Source organism: Magnolia sinica, chromosome 17, assembly GCF_029962835.1.
Source record: "Magnolia sinica isolate HGM2019 chromosome 17, MsV1, whole genome shotgun sequence".
NCBI lineage: Eukaryota > Viridiplantae > Streptophyta > Magnoliopsida > Magnoliales > Magnoliaceae > Magnolia > Magnolia sinica.
The window spans coordinates 30,050,550-30,066,093 of NC_080589.1; the positions used below are offsets into that span (position 1 = coordinate 30,050,550).

The window sequence follows — 15,544 nt, forward strand, 5'->3', positions numbered from 1 at the left end:
ACTGTCATACCTACCATGGATAGGTCATTACCTAAAAATTAGGCTGTAAGATTTGTTTGCTGAATTTGGACCAGTGAGTGCTTTACACTTCAACCATAAACTAAATGTCCAATTGTCCAGTTAGGAATTTAGTATATGAAATCAGTGTAACTTTTGGTTTACGACCTATCTGAATAGGATCCACAACTTGGACAGTTTAATTTGGCGCACATGCATCCATAATTGCATATATAGAGATAAGTGGACAGATAGATAGGTAGATAAGTAATATATCACAGTGACCAATCTCAATAGAATATGAAACATTAGACTTAGGTTTAATGATTTGATAGTCTCAATTCAAGATATTAAGACATTTCCATGTGAACGCCACGGAGCATGCGCCCACAATCCTTGGTTCTTCCTCTTTCTTTTTGTTGATCAAGGTGTTCCGTTGCAGTATCGGTAGGCATAACGGTGCCCACCGTTATGGATATGGATACGCCCCGTATCGGCCAATACGAGGTGTGTAACGGTGCAATTTTATTTTTATTTTTTGTCAAAAAATTATGGAAAAATATCCATTCAATCCAGAATATTCTAAATATTCCAAATATGCATTCATTTATAATTTGGAACATGTTTATGGTGGTGTAACGGTCCAATCTTTGGTGAAAAGTTGTATCGGACTATCTAATGAATTTGTGAACCAAACAACCTGGATTTGACTGCAAAACTCATATATTTAATTTTCTAACTATCTTATATTGATAGATATATTAGAATGAATGTAATATCAAAATATCTTACATGTGTAGGTGTTTGCAATTATTTTTCGTAATTTATTCTATATTGAAAAAAAAAATGATTTTTCGTAATTTTAAAAAATTGGCTGAAAATAGGAAAAAAAAAATACAAAATCACTACCATAATCTGTTAAATGAACATTAATATGTTCTACTATGATTACCACATAATATTTTACCATTAAAACACCAACACATTGACAAAAAATGATTTTTCGTAATTTTTAAAAATTAGCCGAAAATAGTGCGTATATATATATATATATATATATATATATATATATATATATATATATATATATATATATATATATATATATATATATATATATATATTCACTACTGGAAAGAAAATGGACATTAATATGTTTTATTATGATTAACACATCATATTCTACCATTAAAACAACAATACGTTGAAAAAAAAAAAATTTATAAATAACTATTTTTGAAGAATTTTCAGAAAAGGCCCACGGAGCTTCGAATCAACAAAATCATTGATATAACTTCTTTTGATCCTTAATTTCAAGCTAAGAGTGGTCGGATTTACAATAGAATTGTTTAGGAAGAATTTAGAAGAGAAAAGTATCAACAAATGTGAAAAATTGAAGCTTAAAAAGAAAAGAAAGAAAAAAAGTCATTTTCTGACTATTATGGGTCAATAATGGCCATTACAGAGAGTAACGGCCGTTACGGTTACAATTTTTTATGTTTTAAATTTCTTTTTAATTTTTTTTAATTTTTTTTTTGTGTGTGTGTGTGGGAGGGTTGGCCGTTACGACCCCTTAACGCGCCAGGTGCCAGGTGCCAGGTCCGGGTAAACCGGGGTGGCCAATGAGAATCAGATTCCCGCCGATACCCTTTTGCATATCCAAACCGTTGGCTGGTTCCGGGAGGCCCTAGGGATGTTCTCTGTCCAACCCATTCAAGTTTGCAATGCTTCTTCAAGTGAATCGAAGGCCAATTTTTTAGTTTGATTAGATTCTAGCAAAGTAGTCTCTCTCATCCTGGGTGGGGTGTCTACAATCTAATGAAGTAGAATGAACAATACTTCCATAACTATTATCACCATCATCACTATAATAGCCGGTCAGCTCTCACCAACCATTCCTAACTAAGACACTATAACAGTTATAAATCCTAATTTTTGTAGTTTCAGGAGAATTATCCATTTTTTCATGTTTTCTAACTGAGAGAGAGAGAGAGAGAGAGAGAGAGAGAGAGAGAGAGAGAGAGAGAGAGAGTTTTTTGTTACTTATAGCAAACTCAAACCCAGACTTCTTTGCTTTTTTCATTAAGGTTTAATCATACTCTTGCTTAGTGGAGCAAATGCAAATGCAAATGCATCTGGTGCTAAATTTAATAGACATGCTGATTACTGATTAGGCATTGCCTTGCTTTCTCAATAACCCATCATCAGCCTGAACCATGGGAGTATTAGTGTAGATTCTTGCCCCTCAAGCTCAATGATTTCACATGCTCCTTGCAAAATGTTCCAAGTACCAGCAACTCATAAACAATAGAGTGCTCTACTATTCGAGGTTTATGTGTGTCATCTCTTAATGGATATGCATGATATACTAGAGAAGAACCAAAATTTGTCCAAAAAATGAAGGATACACAAAACCCTTTGAATCAGATCAAAGCAAGTTACTTACGCATAGAAAAAATAAATATCCACTGAACAATTTCAATCATTACTACCTGCGAGTCATGCAGCATAAAGAAACTATATGCAGATACTGATTCACAAATAATTATATCAGATTACAAAAATGAAGAAGGATGAAGATTAAATGAACAAAATGTGAATGTAAATGAGAAATCATATATGGCACTAACCCACCTTATCAGGATTGGATGTCCAATCCTTCAAGTAAGACATAAGCTTCAAGGCATCGGAGAATGGTAGAGACTGAAAAAAATAAAAACAAACAAACAAAACAAAACCAAAAAGACCTCCTTATTAGCAAAAAGTATCAAATTGTTATGTTGTTCCCTACTATTTAAAAAGTATCAACAAATGCTAGATATAGTGTTGACTTCTGAAATTTACTGGTACAGGTAAGCACCAACTTCTCTGGTGATGATCCAGTAGCAAAAGTTACAATGGCAGATTGTGATACATGTTCAATTTACAGCTACAGGTGAGCACTAACATCAGTGGTGATGATGCAGTAGCAGCAGCTATGATGGAAGTGCTTGTGATGCAAGTTGACTAGCCTCACTCCCTCCATCCCTCATTTCTTACCTACTTCAGAGATAAAAATATTGGAAGTGGGAAGCGAGAATTGTAGGTGTTTACCATTGTTCCAAGTATCAGCGATATTATCGAAAATATCTGGCAGTATCAGAAATTCCAGGTATTGGTGATATATCACCAATATATCACAAAGTATCGCTAATGTATTGATATCGCCAATGCATCACGATATTTTCGACTGTATAAATTCCAGATGTCGCTTATATTGCCAATGCATCGGCGATATTATCGATAACATCACCAATGTATCGTTGTCGCCAAAAATCTATTTATTAAAAAAAAAATCCATTTCAATTTTTTTATGGGTGCATGGTTTGTATGATGAAATGCATGTTTGTATGTGTGTATAGGTATGCATGCATGGATGGATGGATGGATGGATGGATGCGTAGATGGATGGCTGGATGGGCAGATGGATGGATGGATGCATGCATGCATGGATGTGTATATCCATGCATGGATGGATAGATCATGCATGTGAGTATATATTCAAGTGTCACTGTATGTATGTGTGAGTGCATGAATGGATGGTTGATTGGATGGATGGTCATGCATGTATGCTCGTAAGTATGTGCGAGTGCATGAATGGATGGTTGATTGGATGGATGGTCATGCATGTATGTTTGTATGTATGTATGTGCATGCATACATGAATGGATGGTTTGATGGATGAATACACCATTTTCCCCATGTTTCCCTTGTTTTTTCCTAAGTCAGTGATACATGCATCTTGAGAAATTCCACCAATTTTCCCATTCCCATGTTTCACCATTGTTTCCCTGAGTCAGCGTTACATGCTTTTAGGCTCACATTAGAGGAGAACTTATTATGCATCTTTTTTGCAATTAATTGATTCGTAAATATGCAAATATATATTTTAGCATCTCCTGAAGTTTTTCATTGAGAAATTCCAACATTTTCCCCAATGTTTCCTCCAACGATACATTTCCGAGTATTGGCAATAATATCAGCTATATCAATACATGTTTTTGTATCCCTAGCCAACGATACATGTAATGATACCAATACTACAAACACCGGTGTTTGCAAGGGGAAACTGGTTTCTAGCCACTATGTTACCTACAACTATCTACAATATTTGAGCAAGATGGGAAGTATTGTCCTCAACAATGTTTGAGTTGTCGGTATCACTACAAGTTTCGCTGGCTGGAGATTAAGATACAATATCGTTATCATCGATAACCAGAAATTTGGGGGAAATGGAGGAAACATGGGGAAAACAATGGAATTTCTCAATGAAACTTCAAGACATGCCTAAATACATATATTTGTATATATATGAATAAAAAATTACAAAAAAAGATTGCATTACATAATAAGTTTTCATTTAATGGGAGCACAAAAAGCATGTGTTGACGTAAGAAATCATTTTAGAACATGAATGGTTTAGATCATTATTTAAGATGCAACACCGAGCGTAGAGAAAAGCACGGTACGGTAATGTGGTAGGGGGCACCCATGCGTTAACCAATCAGAGTCTTTAAACAACGCGGATTAGATGAGGCAGGGGTAAAAAATAACAGGGTGAGGCAGGGTGAGGCCCTGACTGTGGGGCTCACCTCGATGCATATGTTGTATATCCATGTCGTCCATCCTTTTTGCGAGATTATTTTAGGGCATGGTCTTAAAAACGAGGCAGGTCCAAATCTCAGGTGAACCACATAGTTGGGATTGAATTCCCACCATTGAAAACTTCTTGGGGCCACAAAATTTTTGGATGAAGCTGATACCTCACTCCGCCATGAGAACAAATGAAAGCCAACAACTTTGCCTATGTTTTACCTTCATCCAGGTTTGTGTGACCTTACCAACAGGTTGAATGGAAAATAAACATTACATTGGAGCCTTAGGAAGTTTTTAATGGTAGGTGTTCGATCACCACTATTTTCTTGTGGTGTGGTGGACTGGAGATTTGAATTTGTCTCAATTTCAGGCTCATGCCCTAAAATTGCCTAGGAAAATAGATGGATGGCTTGGATAAAACACATACATCATAGTGGGGCCCATATAGCACTGTCTAGTAGGCGGTAGCCACCTCGCTACAGACAACCATTCAAAGGGGGTCACTGTGACGTTTATATCCCATCCATACTATTCATAGGGTCATTCCTACTGGGATGAACTGAATACATAAAAAATTGCTAGCCCCATCCAAAAGGACTAAAACTTTTCTAGCCCCAACAATGTTTCAACGGTGGACGTTTAATCCTCACTGTTTCATGTTGTGTGGTCTGCTTGAGCTTTGGATCTGCCAGATTTTTGAGCTCATGCCCTAATAAACTATGGAAAAATGGATAGCAGAGTGAATTTCTCATAAACATCACAATGGGCCCCACCGACTGAAAGCACATAAATGTTGATCCCGTAAGAAGCAGGACTTGCTGCGACGGGCACGAATTCAGTACTACCCAACTAGGACCTAACTAAAGATGGGTGGTTATTGCCGGGGCTTTGTGGGGCCCACGATGATGCGTTTTATCCAAGTCGTCCATTCATTTTGAAAGATCATTTTAGGGCATTAACCCAAAAATAATGTAAAATAATGCTCAAGTGAACCACACTCCAAGAAGCAGTGGTGACAATGACCCCAAACCGTTGAAACCTTCCTAGGGCCCACCGTGATGTTTATTTATCATCTAACATGTTCATAGGGTCGCATAGATCTGTATGGAGGGAAAACATAAATATCATATTGATCCAAAACTTTTGTGGCTCCCAAGAGGTTTTCAACAATAGGCATTCAATCCCTATTGTTTCTTGTGGTGTGGTCCATTGGAGTATTTGATCTACCTCATTTGTGGGCTCATCAACTAAAAAGAATGGATGGACGGTGCGGATGAAACGCATCATAACAGCGGGCCGCACAGTGCCCCTGATAGGACAGTCTGTCTTTAGCTAGGTCCTGGCAGGGGTAGTACCCAGTCCATGCTCGGCTGTGACGCAGAACCAGCCATGTGAGTTGGACCCCAATAGCAGGGCCCACCTCAATGTATGCATGGTATATCCATGCCGTCCATCTGTTTTGCCACATGATTTCAGGGATTGTCATAAAAATGAAGTATATGCAAATTTTAGGTAGACGTGGACCACTTAACACGAAATAGTGGTTATTGACCAATATAAACTGTGTGCCACAAAATTTATGGATCAAGCTAATTTTTTTATTTTTATTTTTTTCCGTCCATCCAAGTCTATATGAACTTATTAACAGGTTGGATGGTCAATAAACATTATCATGGACCCTGGGAAGATTTTAATGGTAGGAGATCAATGAGCACTGTTTCTTGTAGTGTGATCCTCTTGAAACTTGTATCTGTTTCATTTTTTGGACCATGCCCTAAAATAAGCTATAAAAGAAAATGGACGACGTGGATACGCAATACATACATCGAGGTGGGATCTACAGACTCCCTTGGTTTACTTTTACAGGTAGAGAATTAGGTGCGGCCTGGCTTGACCTAAGACGGCACGACACTTATGGTGGGGCCCACCTTGGTGTATTTATTGTATATCCATGCCATCCATACGTTTTTTTAAAATCATTTTAGGGCATGATACAAAAAACAAATCATATTCAAATCTCAAGTGGGCCATGCCGTAGGAAATAGTGGTGATTGCCCGTTAAAACTTTCTAATGGGTCACAAAAGTTTTGGATCAACCTGATATTTATTATTTTACTTTCATCCACATTTATATGACTTTATAAACAGGTTGGATGACAAATAAACATTAAAGAAACATTATGATGGGCCTTGGGAAGTTTTTAATGGTGGAGGTTCAAATAGCACACTTTCTTAGAGTATGGTCTACCTGAGATTTTAATCCAATTCACTTTTTTCCACATGCCATAGAATGATCTGGCAAATCATATGGACGGAATGGATATGCAATACATGCATCAAATTGGCCCCTACCATAAGGGCCGCACCATCTTCACTGTAGCCGAAGTCGCACCAAATCCACTCTCTTAAGTGATGGGAGAGGCCAAGAGAGTTCAACAAAAGAGTCCTCTTTTTTGGTAAACCCGCAAACCTCAATGGCGATTTCAATGCTTTTTCCGTTAAAACTGCCAAAAATCTCTTCCCAAATTCATATTTTTCAAATCCCATAAACCTAGGCAGAAATCTAGTTTCCTTTCAAAGCAATTCTATTAGAAGGAAAAAAGGGGTTTTAGGTCTTTCTTACTTGTCAAAGATCCGGCGTTGTTGACCGCGATTGGCCAACCAAATCCAGCCGAAGGCCATTCCTTGAGGCAAATCTTGAGTAAAAAGGTAAGAGAGATTTTTATTTTTTTTCTATAATTTTCTTCAAATTTCTGGAATGGTAAGAGGGTCGTCGCCTAATGTCGCCAAAAACACTGCATTTGTTTTGCCTATTTTATCGAAATCTACAGGGTAGTTACCTAATTTGGCTAGTGATCCGAAAATCTCGCCGAAAATATCGGCGACATCCAAAACAGAAACGAATTATTGGGGTTTTAGTGTCACAGGTCCGGTGACACCGATGATATTGCGATACTATCGATTTCTCACCGATAATTCAAACATTGGTCCTCAAGACCCCCAATCAACTCAATATAAGGTCTATAAAATGAGAAATGAAGGGCAAAGAAAATGCATATCGTACCAGTAATGTCTGCTCTAGGTCATTGGTGTGAACATTGGAAATTGCACGGAGAACATAATCAGATGGAGAAAGCCCAAGCATCATAACATTTGGTTGGAGATCTGTTGTTCTTCCACTTCGTTTGTCCTCCTAAACATCCAACAAGGCAATTACACATGTAAAAATGTAAACATTTGAAAGCTAGAGGTATCTCATATTATAAGGTAAGTAGTTCATTGGCATCTGAATAAACTATTTATGATGCAAGTATATGAATCTATTACTATATGAAGTTATCTATCGAGAGAGTCCATTCAGTGCACTCAATTTCCATCCAGGGTCATCTGTCACCAGCTGTTACCTAGCAGCCTACTACTGTTGTATGTTGGTTCCATACGAGACTAAGTAGCCCAAAAGGGAGCATAATAAGAGAGCTCCACCAGTACTACTACCCAACCTGTCAAAAATAACACAACTAATTCAATGTTATAGAGATCTATGGCCTTATGAAGAAGTTGAAAAAACAATGTATAGACAAGACTTCTCTTTTATGTATAACAGAATTTTATTTTAAAAAAAAAAAATGAAAATATAGCATCAGGAACAAATTCCTAACACAAAGTGATGAGTAATAGGCCTTTTCAGCTACAGAATTAGCTTCCCTGTATACATGGAAAAACTAAACATTTAACCACAAGGCTAACTACCATATCTCATGGAAAGGAAAATGAGTCTCTTTTTTCCTGCTAATACCTGTCCCATGCAGAAAGTCTACCTCAACATACCACTTTAATAATTCATTTTAGGTTGAAGGTTTCCTTTTTTCTTAAATGCACCAAGAGAAGGATCATCTGCAGGATCAGGTGTACCTAGCCTAATTTTCAGTTCAGTTCAATCACATGAAACCTCTCAGTCAGACCTTCCCTCCCTCCCTTCTCTCCACATTCCTTTTAAAACATAACTCTTACTTCCATTTCACATGCCCTTTTATGGAGAAGGGTGAAATTGTCTTCTTTCTAATGTTTGTTAATGCCTTACTTTTTTTCATCACTTAAATTAACCATAGGAGTAACGCAATAATATGCTTGATCAATAGTGCTAGGATAGGTGACCTCCTGGGAAGTCCTTGTGTTGCACCCTTCCCTCCCTTTTTTGCTTGTTACCCTTCAAAAAGAGATTGCAATGGTATGATAGAAGAAAGAAAGCTATTTACAAATACCAAAGAGGAAAGGGGATATTTACAATATAGCTAGAAGGAAAGGCAGTACATATAAAAAACTATTTTTTTTAACTCACTTATATTTCAATTTTAAAGGGTGAAAATGAAAGAAATTTGGATTTCCCCTATTCATTCTATTTTTCAATGTCGAAATCAAAAACTCTTGCTTAAAATCCATGTTAATGCATTTGATACATGCATAGATATGGATTCCTACTACATTTCTTGCTAATCTGTTGAAAAAAAAAAAAAACCAAATTTGCTCGGGGTTTCTGCCCAAATCTGCTCTTGCATCATGACTTCTCCATCCAATTCATGTCTTGATGTGAAACAACCAGACTGGAGTTGTTAAACACACTAAGAACAAAAAATCAGGAAAATTTTGGAAAAGAAGTAGAGTTTTTCTAATTGTTGAAGAATGTGTTGGGTGTGCATATAAATGCATCCATGACAGACGACCTATTTCCTCTTTTATTATAGGTGTGTGTGTGTGTGTTCATAATCATATGTATTTTGGTGTTCTCTCAAAACACCATTTCTTTCTTTCGATTATTACGGTTCTCACACGTGTGACTGTACAACCAAACGTGTGGACCTCGTGGGTTGGTCCGTACAGCCACCCTCCTTTTATTTTCCTTTTGATTCCCCATCAAAACCCTCTTAATCCTAAACTTAAACCCTAACCCTAACCCTAAGTTCCCAAATTCTCCAAACCCTAATTCACTTCAATTCCCTAACACCCAATCATCCAAACCCTAGTTCCTTTTCATTACAACCCAAATCCCTAAAATTTTCCCATCCAATTGGAACAATTAAGCCATAATTTCATTCTTCCCCAAATTTCCCTAACCCTATACTTACCTTTATCATGATTTAGCAAACCCTAGGTAGTATCAGGTTTTCCTCTTTGAATTAAAGCTAACCCTATGCTATTTGGATGTCCCTACATCCATTAGATCCTAGCTTTCCATATTTAATGATCATGTAGGACGATACTTGACAACTTAGTTTTAAACTATGTATAAATTCTTCTTAGAATCTTGAAATTTGTGGTGATGTTTGCATGATTTGTGATTTTTATTAATTAATTTAATTTTGTTGATTGATCTGACTCATTATTTGGCTTTATACATTAGTCTTGCATCAAATTTGGTATCAGGGTGGGCCTGTGTGAAGCGGGGGCACACTCGGGGTGAGCGACCTATTTGAGGCGGGTGGCTCATGTGAGGGGAGACCCGTGTGAAGTGGTGCCCACGAGGGGGGTTCGGTCGAGGACCTAACCCATGTGAAGTGAGGCCCGGGCTATGAGATAAAGGAATTGATTTGCCACGCTCTATCAGTTCGAGCTTTTAAAACAAGTCGTTAATAGTCCTACGTCAAAAGTGGTATCAAAGCGGGGGTCTCAATGTTCAAGACTCCTCACCGGGGATGAATAATGCAAGGGCATTTTCACACCGGGCTCGAGTGGATAGCTTGTGTGAAGCGGGGGCACACTCAGGGTGGGCGGCCCATGCGAGGTGAGTGGCTCATGTGAGGTGAGATCCATGTGAAGTGGGGCCCACAAAGGGGGTTCAGCCGAGGGCCTGACCCATGTGAAGTGGGGCCTGGGCTATGAGATAAAGGGATTGATTCGTCATGCTCTATCAGTTCGAGCCTTTAGAGCAAGTGGTTAGTTGTCCTGCGTCAATTAACATAGCTTAATTTCAAGAAACAAAGTGTAAAGCGACAAAAACTAGATAAATTGATAGATAAAAACTTTGGTATATAGGAAAGGACAAGAATAGAAATGGGGGTTGGGATAGTGGTAAACAATGATTGAAAGCATAAAGTTTAAGATGTTAAGATAGTAAGCACTAGCACTTTATTAGTGCATATGCATTGTAGGTACAATTAAAGGATAGAATCAAGAGACGATTTTGGGAGGCGATGGGTGGACTAGTGCAGAGAATACCGAATGGAGAGAAGATATTTGTAGGAGAACACTTAAATGGTCATGTAGGGAAAGAGAGTAGAGGATACGAGAGCATACATGGAGGATATGGTATTCAGAGAAGTGATGAGATGGGGGATATTACCCTCGATTTCACATGGCATACAATCTAGCTCTAGCAAACACAAACTCTAAAAAGGGAGATTAACATTTAAGGACTGGATCGTAAGATAGATTTCTTTCTACATAAGAAGACAGAACATAACTATGTAAGGACTGCAACGTTATAACAAGAGTGAGTTTGACTACACAACATCAATTAATGGTAATGGATGTTAACATTTAAGAAATAGAAGAGAGAGAGAGAGAGAGAGAGAGAGAGAGAGAGAGAGTGAAATAAATAGTTGTCTAAAAACGAGGTGGTAAAATTTAAAAGGAGAAAACAACGTTATTTAGTAATAACATTGATGGAAGAAGGAAAGTGGAATATAAAGGAAGAAGTTAATGTCATGTGGTATGAGATTACTGAGTGCATTAGGAAAGTTGTAGAAGATAAGGAGTGTCTAGAGTGAAAAGACACTCATATAAGGAAATTTGGTGGCCAAATGATGATTTACAAAAAACTATTAGCGAGAAACGTTCAGGTTTCACAACCTGACAGGGGATTAAAAACAAGAAAATTTTAGAACAGCATAGAAATGCCAAAAAGATTGCTAAAAAAGTAACAAGGCTAAAATAAAACTTACAATGATCTTTATAATAGATTGGGGACAAGAATTTGAGAAAGATGTTGTCGAACTTGCAGAAATGAAAGAGAGGAAAGGTGGGGACCAAGATCATGATTGATGCTTTAGATGCCTAGGTGGTGCTAGTCAAGGTCAAAGAGAACAATGAAAGGTGGAGAAGCTAATTTTATAAATTGTTAAAATCACAACATAGAGCATAGGGATAAAAGGAACCATAAACTTAGTTTCTCTCTTACTTTTCATTTCCTATTTACCAACTACGCCTGAACTCGATCATTCAAGATTCAAGAATACAATCCAAGATCTTCAAAATTCATCTATTAAGTAATCTCTCTCTCTCTCTCTCTCTCTCTCTCTCTCTCTCTCTCTCTCTCTCTCTCTCTCTCTCTCTTAGTATCATTCATTCTTCTTTCTCTAATTAATTACTCTCTCTATTTCATGTTTGATTTTTTTTTTTCAAGACTCAAGAGAGGAGTCAAGTGAACTTACAACTTACACGAATATGCAATCGAATAATTAAGTGCATGGCTTCAAGTTTGATCCTATCCATTTTATGCAAATATGCGATCACAGATGGGCATATGAGATCACATTTGACAACAATGCTTGTGATCCAACTGGTTGGACTAATGACTTTCTCATTTATTATAAACCACAAGTAACTCTACATAGGAAGAAAGAACTTTCACCCCATTCTCTAAGAGGAAGAAGAAGCTCACAAATGTATGAGGACGAAAGAAATAGTCTTAGTGTGAATTTTGGGTGTGACTGATTCATTATAAAATCATGACAGTATCTATCGATACCCATTGTACTTCCTTGATTCCCACCACAGTAACATGAACAACAACTTGGATGCATGATGCCAAAAGATATATATGGAAATTGGATGCATGATGCCAAAAACATATGGAAAGTTACCTTATGTTGGTCAATGAGTTTTGATTCCTCCTCCGCTGCCACTAATGCATCAATTATTAAGTCAGTTGCAGTAAGGGTTTCTTGAGACTTCTTTCCTGCCAAGCCCACGGCTCCCTCCTCTGGAACTTCTTCCTTCGGTGCATACCTGCTTTCAAATGAATCATCGAAGGCAGACTCAAACATCTCATCCAATCTTCTTTCTTTCTCTTCCTGCACATCAAACAGGTTCCACATATTTACCTTCTAATTCATTGTGTTATAACAGACATCGATGAAAGTAATAGCTGTTACCTAAATCATCCAATTTCATAATACCTCAATGAAAAAGGGTTCTTCAGTACGATCCCAACGACGGATGGATCGATCATGAGATCCTGTGATGATAAAATCACCGCGATTGCTTATTGCAAGGCACCAAATTTCAGCATGATGCCCCTCAAGTGTTAGAAGTAGCTCAAATTTATCAGCATCCCAATATTTTACAAGGCGATCTTTTCCTACACTAAGCATATAATGTGTGTTCCGCACAAATTGCACTGCCATGACACTGTCATGGAAACAAATAATCAGAATTGGAAATGTAGGTTACTTTCTCTTCAGCAATCCCCTGCATGTGGGAAAAGGCGTTTCAAACATGCCATGATCAGTTAGGCAGTGCTGCAGTGGACCTAAGAGAAAATGGCCACCAAATTCAGGTGTGGGTTTCACCGCCTAGGGAACCAATCAAAGCGTTCTGGCCCTTTTTCCACCATGCACATATGGAAATAAAGTTCATCTCTCTTTGACATCTAAAAGCTATTATTTAAACCAAAGAAAAAAAAAGGGTGAATCGACCTGTCAGCATGAGCAAAAATTGATTTGTGACAATCTCCAAAATCCAAACCCCAAATCTTCAAATTTTTGTCTGCAGAACCGCTAACTATCAAATCTCCATCTGATGAAATATCCATGCAAAGCACAGGCAACTTGTGGCCATATAGGGAAAGAAAAAATTTTAGCGAGTCCAAAAAGAAGACCTACAAAATGGGTTTATAGACGTGTCAGTATGGATTGGCATAGGCATTGAGAACTCTTCTGTAATCAACAGCACAAGTCAAGAAAATAACATGCACAACAATCTTCACAGTAACATGTTCCATGTCAGTCAGAGATGCTCATGAAAGAGGGTCTTGTTCTTATTAAACATAATACAAGAAACAAACACTATTTGGGAAGACCAGAAATCATCACCAAAATCACAAACACATAATCGATCGAACTAACACATTTTCAATCCGTGAAAATTCAATTATGTGTGGGAGATATGACTAAGAGTCTAGGAAATGTTATTTTTCATCTTCCAGTTTCCATGATCTAATGACCCTCTAGTGCACATGTTGTTGGCTTGTTGCCATCCACCCCCTCATTAATAGGTGATGAAGGTCAGGGCGGGCTTGGCTAGATCCACACCCAGGAAGGTTTAGCCCAAAAAGGACTGCACACTCACTTGCGCGCGCGCACAAAGAAGAGAGAGACAAATGATAGGACCCTTAAAGGGAGAGAGAGAGAGAGAGAGAGAGAGAGAGAGAGAGAGAGAAAGAGAGATGATAGGACCCTTGGCTTATTTAAAGAGTGGAAATACACATGCTTTAACCTTTAAAGACCTTTAACAGGTAGATTTCAGGGATTTTGGATGTCTTTACTAAGTGGATCCCACTTACATAGAGACAAAAAGGACCTTAAATGCATTCTTTAAGAGGTTTATCAACAAACAGATGTCTAGGAACTTTTGAAGAAAGATTGGTAAGATATTGTGGGGGTGACCGACACATGATGTCGGGCGTTTAAAAGCCCAAAATGCTATATTTGTGAAGGTTTTGAAAGATTTGGATGGGGTTTAATTAGGAGTAGCAAGCGAGTAGGTTTTGCATGTATCTTAAATGAGAGTTTTAAATCTTGTGATTGGGAGAATTTTTGGGGTAATTGTTGGGTAGTATCGGCAATTTGTGACAAGAGCATTACGAATTTAATTCAGAAACAATAAAATAGGCAAGATAAGGTGGTCAACTAGTGGCTTTTAAATCTTTGTATCGAGTGCTTTCCTCGTATTATATAATAATATTTCAGAAATAGTATTTTTTTTGTACTCTCCGACATTGGAGGGGATGATCAATCTCAAGTAGGGGGAGTAGTCGAGGAACGGGTAGGAAATCGTGGTAGAGGTCGTGGGGGGGCGCGAAATCTGCAGTTCGCAGTCGAGTATCATTATGATGTCGATGAGAGGATCTTAAAGAGTGTCAAAATAGAGACACCTAGTTTTGATGGGCACCTTGACCCTAAGGCATTCCTTAATTGGTTAACAGACATGGACCCTTATTTTGAATGGTTTGAGATGTCTGAGAACCCATAAGTGCGGTTTGCGAAGATGAAGCTTGTGGGCCAAGCTAAATTGTTTTGGACAAATACAGAGCGTAAGATCGAGAGATCAAGAGGTGTCCCAATCGCGCATTGGGTAGAGATGAAGTTATTAAAGGAAAAATATATTCCTCTCTCTTATCGTCAAAAGCTCCTATATTAGTGGCAAGCATTACGCCAAGGATCTATGTCGGTTGTACATTACATCGCAAAATTTGAGGAGTACATGATGCGATGTGATATCCAGGAGGATCCCTTAGTGACGCTAACGCGTTTCAAGGTGGATCTTCGCAGGATCTGCAGTGTGAGCTTATGACCCGTGCAGTGGGTGACTTGGATCAAGCATACCAAGTTGTACAGGAGTTAGAGCATTACCTAAAGGCTCATGTCACGAGACAATGTGAGTCCCGAGACTATAATGTTAGATTTGGTTTCCAGGGAACCAAACCTAATGTTCTAAGTCAACCTAGGGTGCAGGCTAGTGCCCCGCCTAAGCCTAAGGATGATAGGGGCAAAGGTGTCCTTGGTGCCAATCCTGGCAGTGGCAGTCACTTGAGATGTGATGAGTATGGAGGTACAGGTCATTTCACATACCAGTGCACGGAAAAGAATTGCAGGAAAGACTTAGTCATAGGCAAGTTAAATGAAAATACGGACGA

The 15,544-nt window shown here is 38.1% G+C and overlaps 1 protein-coding gene across 3 annotated transcripts in view; it reads right to left on the reverse strand.

The window, feature by feature from the left end:
* LOC131231393 (uncharacterized) overlaps positions 1–15,544 on the reverse strand; it is a 59,401-nt gene that overhangs the window by 6,462 nt on the left and 37,395 nt on the right. For all 3 annotated transcript variants that reach the window (XM_058227558.1, XM_058227557.1, XM_058227559.1), the window contains 5 exons: positions 13,326–13,507; positions 12,807–13,038; positions 12,492–12,701; positions 7,697–7,825; positions 2,632–2,700 (listed from right to left, as the gene is read on the reverse strand). In XM_058227558.1, the coding sequence (XP_058083541.1) occupies positions 2,632–2,700; positions 7,697–7,825; positions 12,492–12,701; positions 12,807–13,038; positions 13,326–13,507 (822 nt within the window). The remainder of the gene's footprint in view (positions 1–2,631; positions 2,701–7,696; positions 7,826–12,491; positions 12,702–12,806; positions 13,039–13,325; positions 13,508–15,544) is intronic.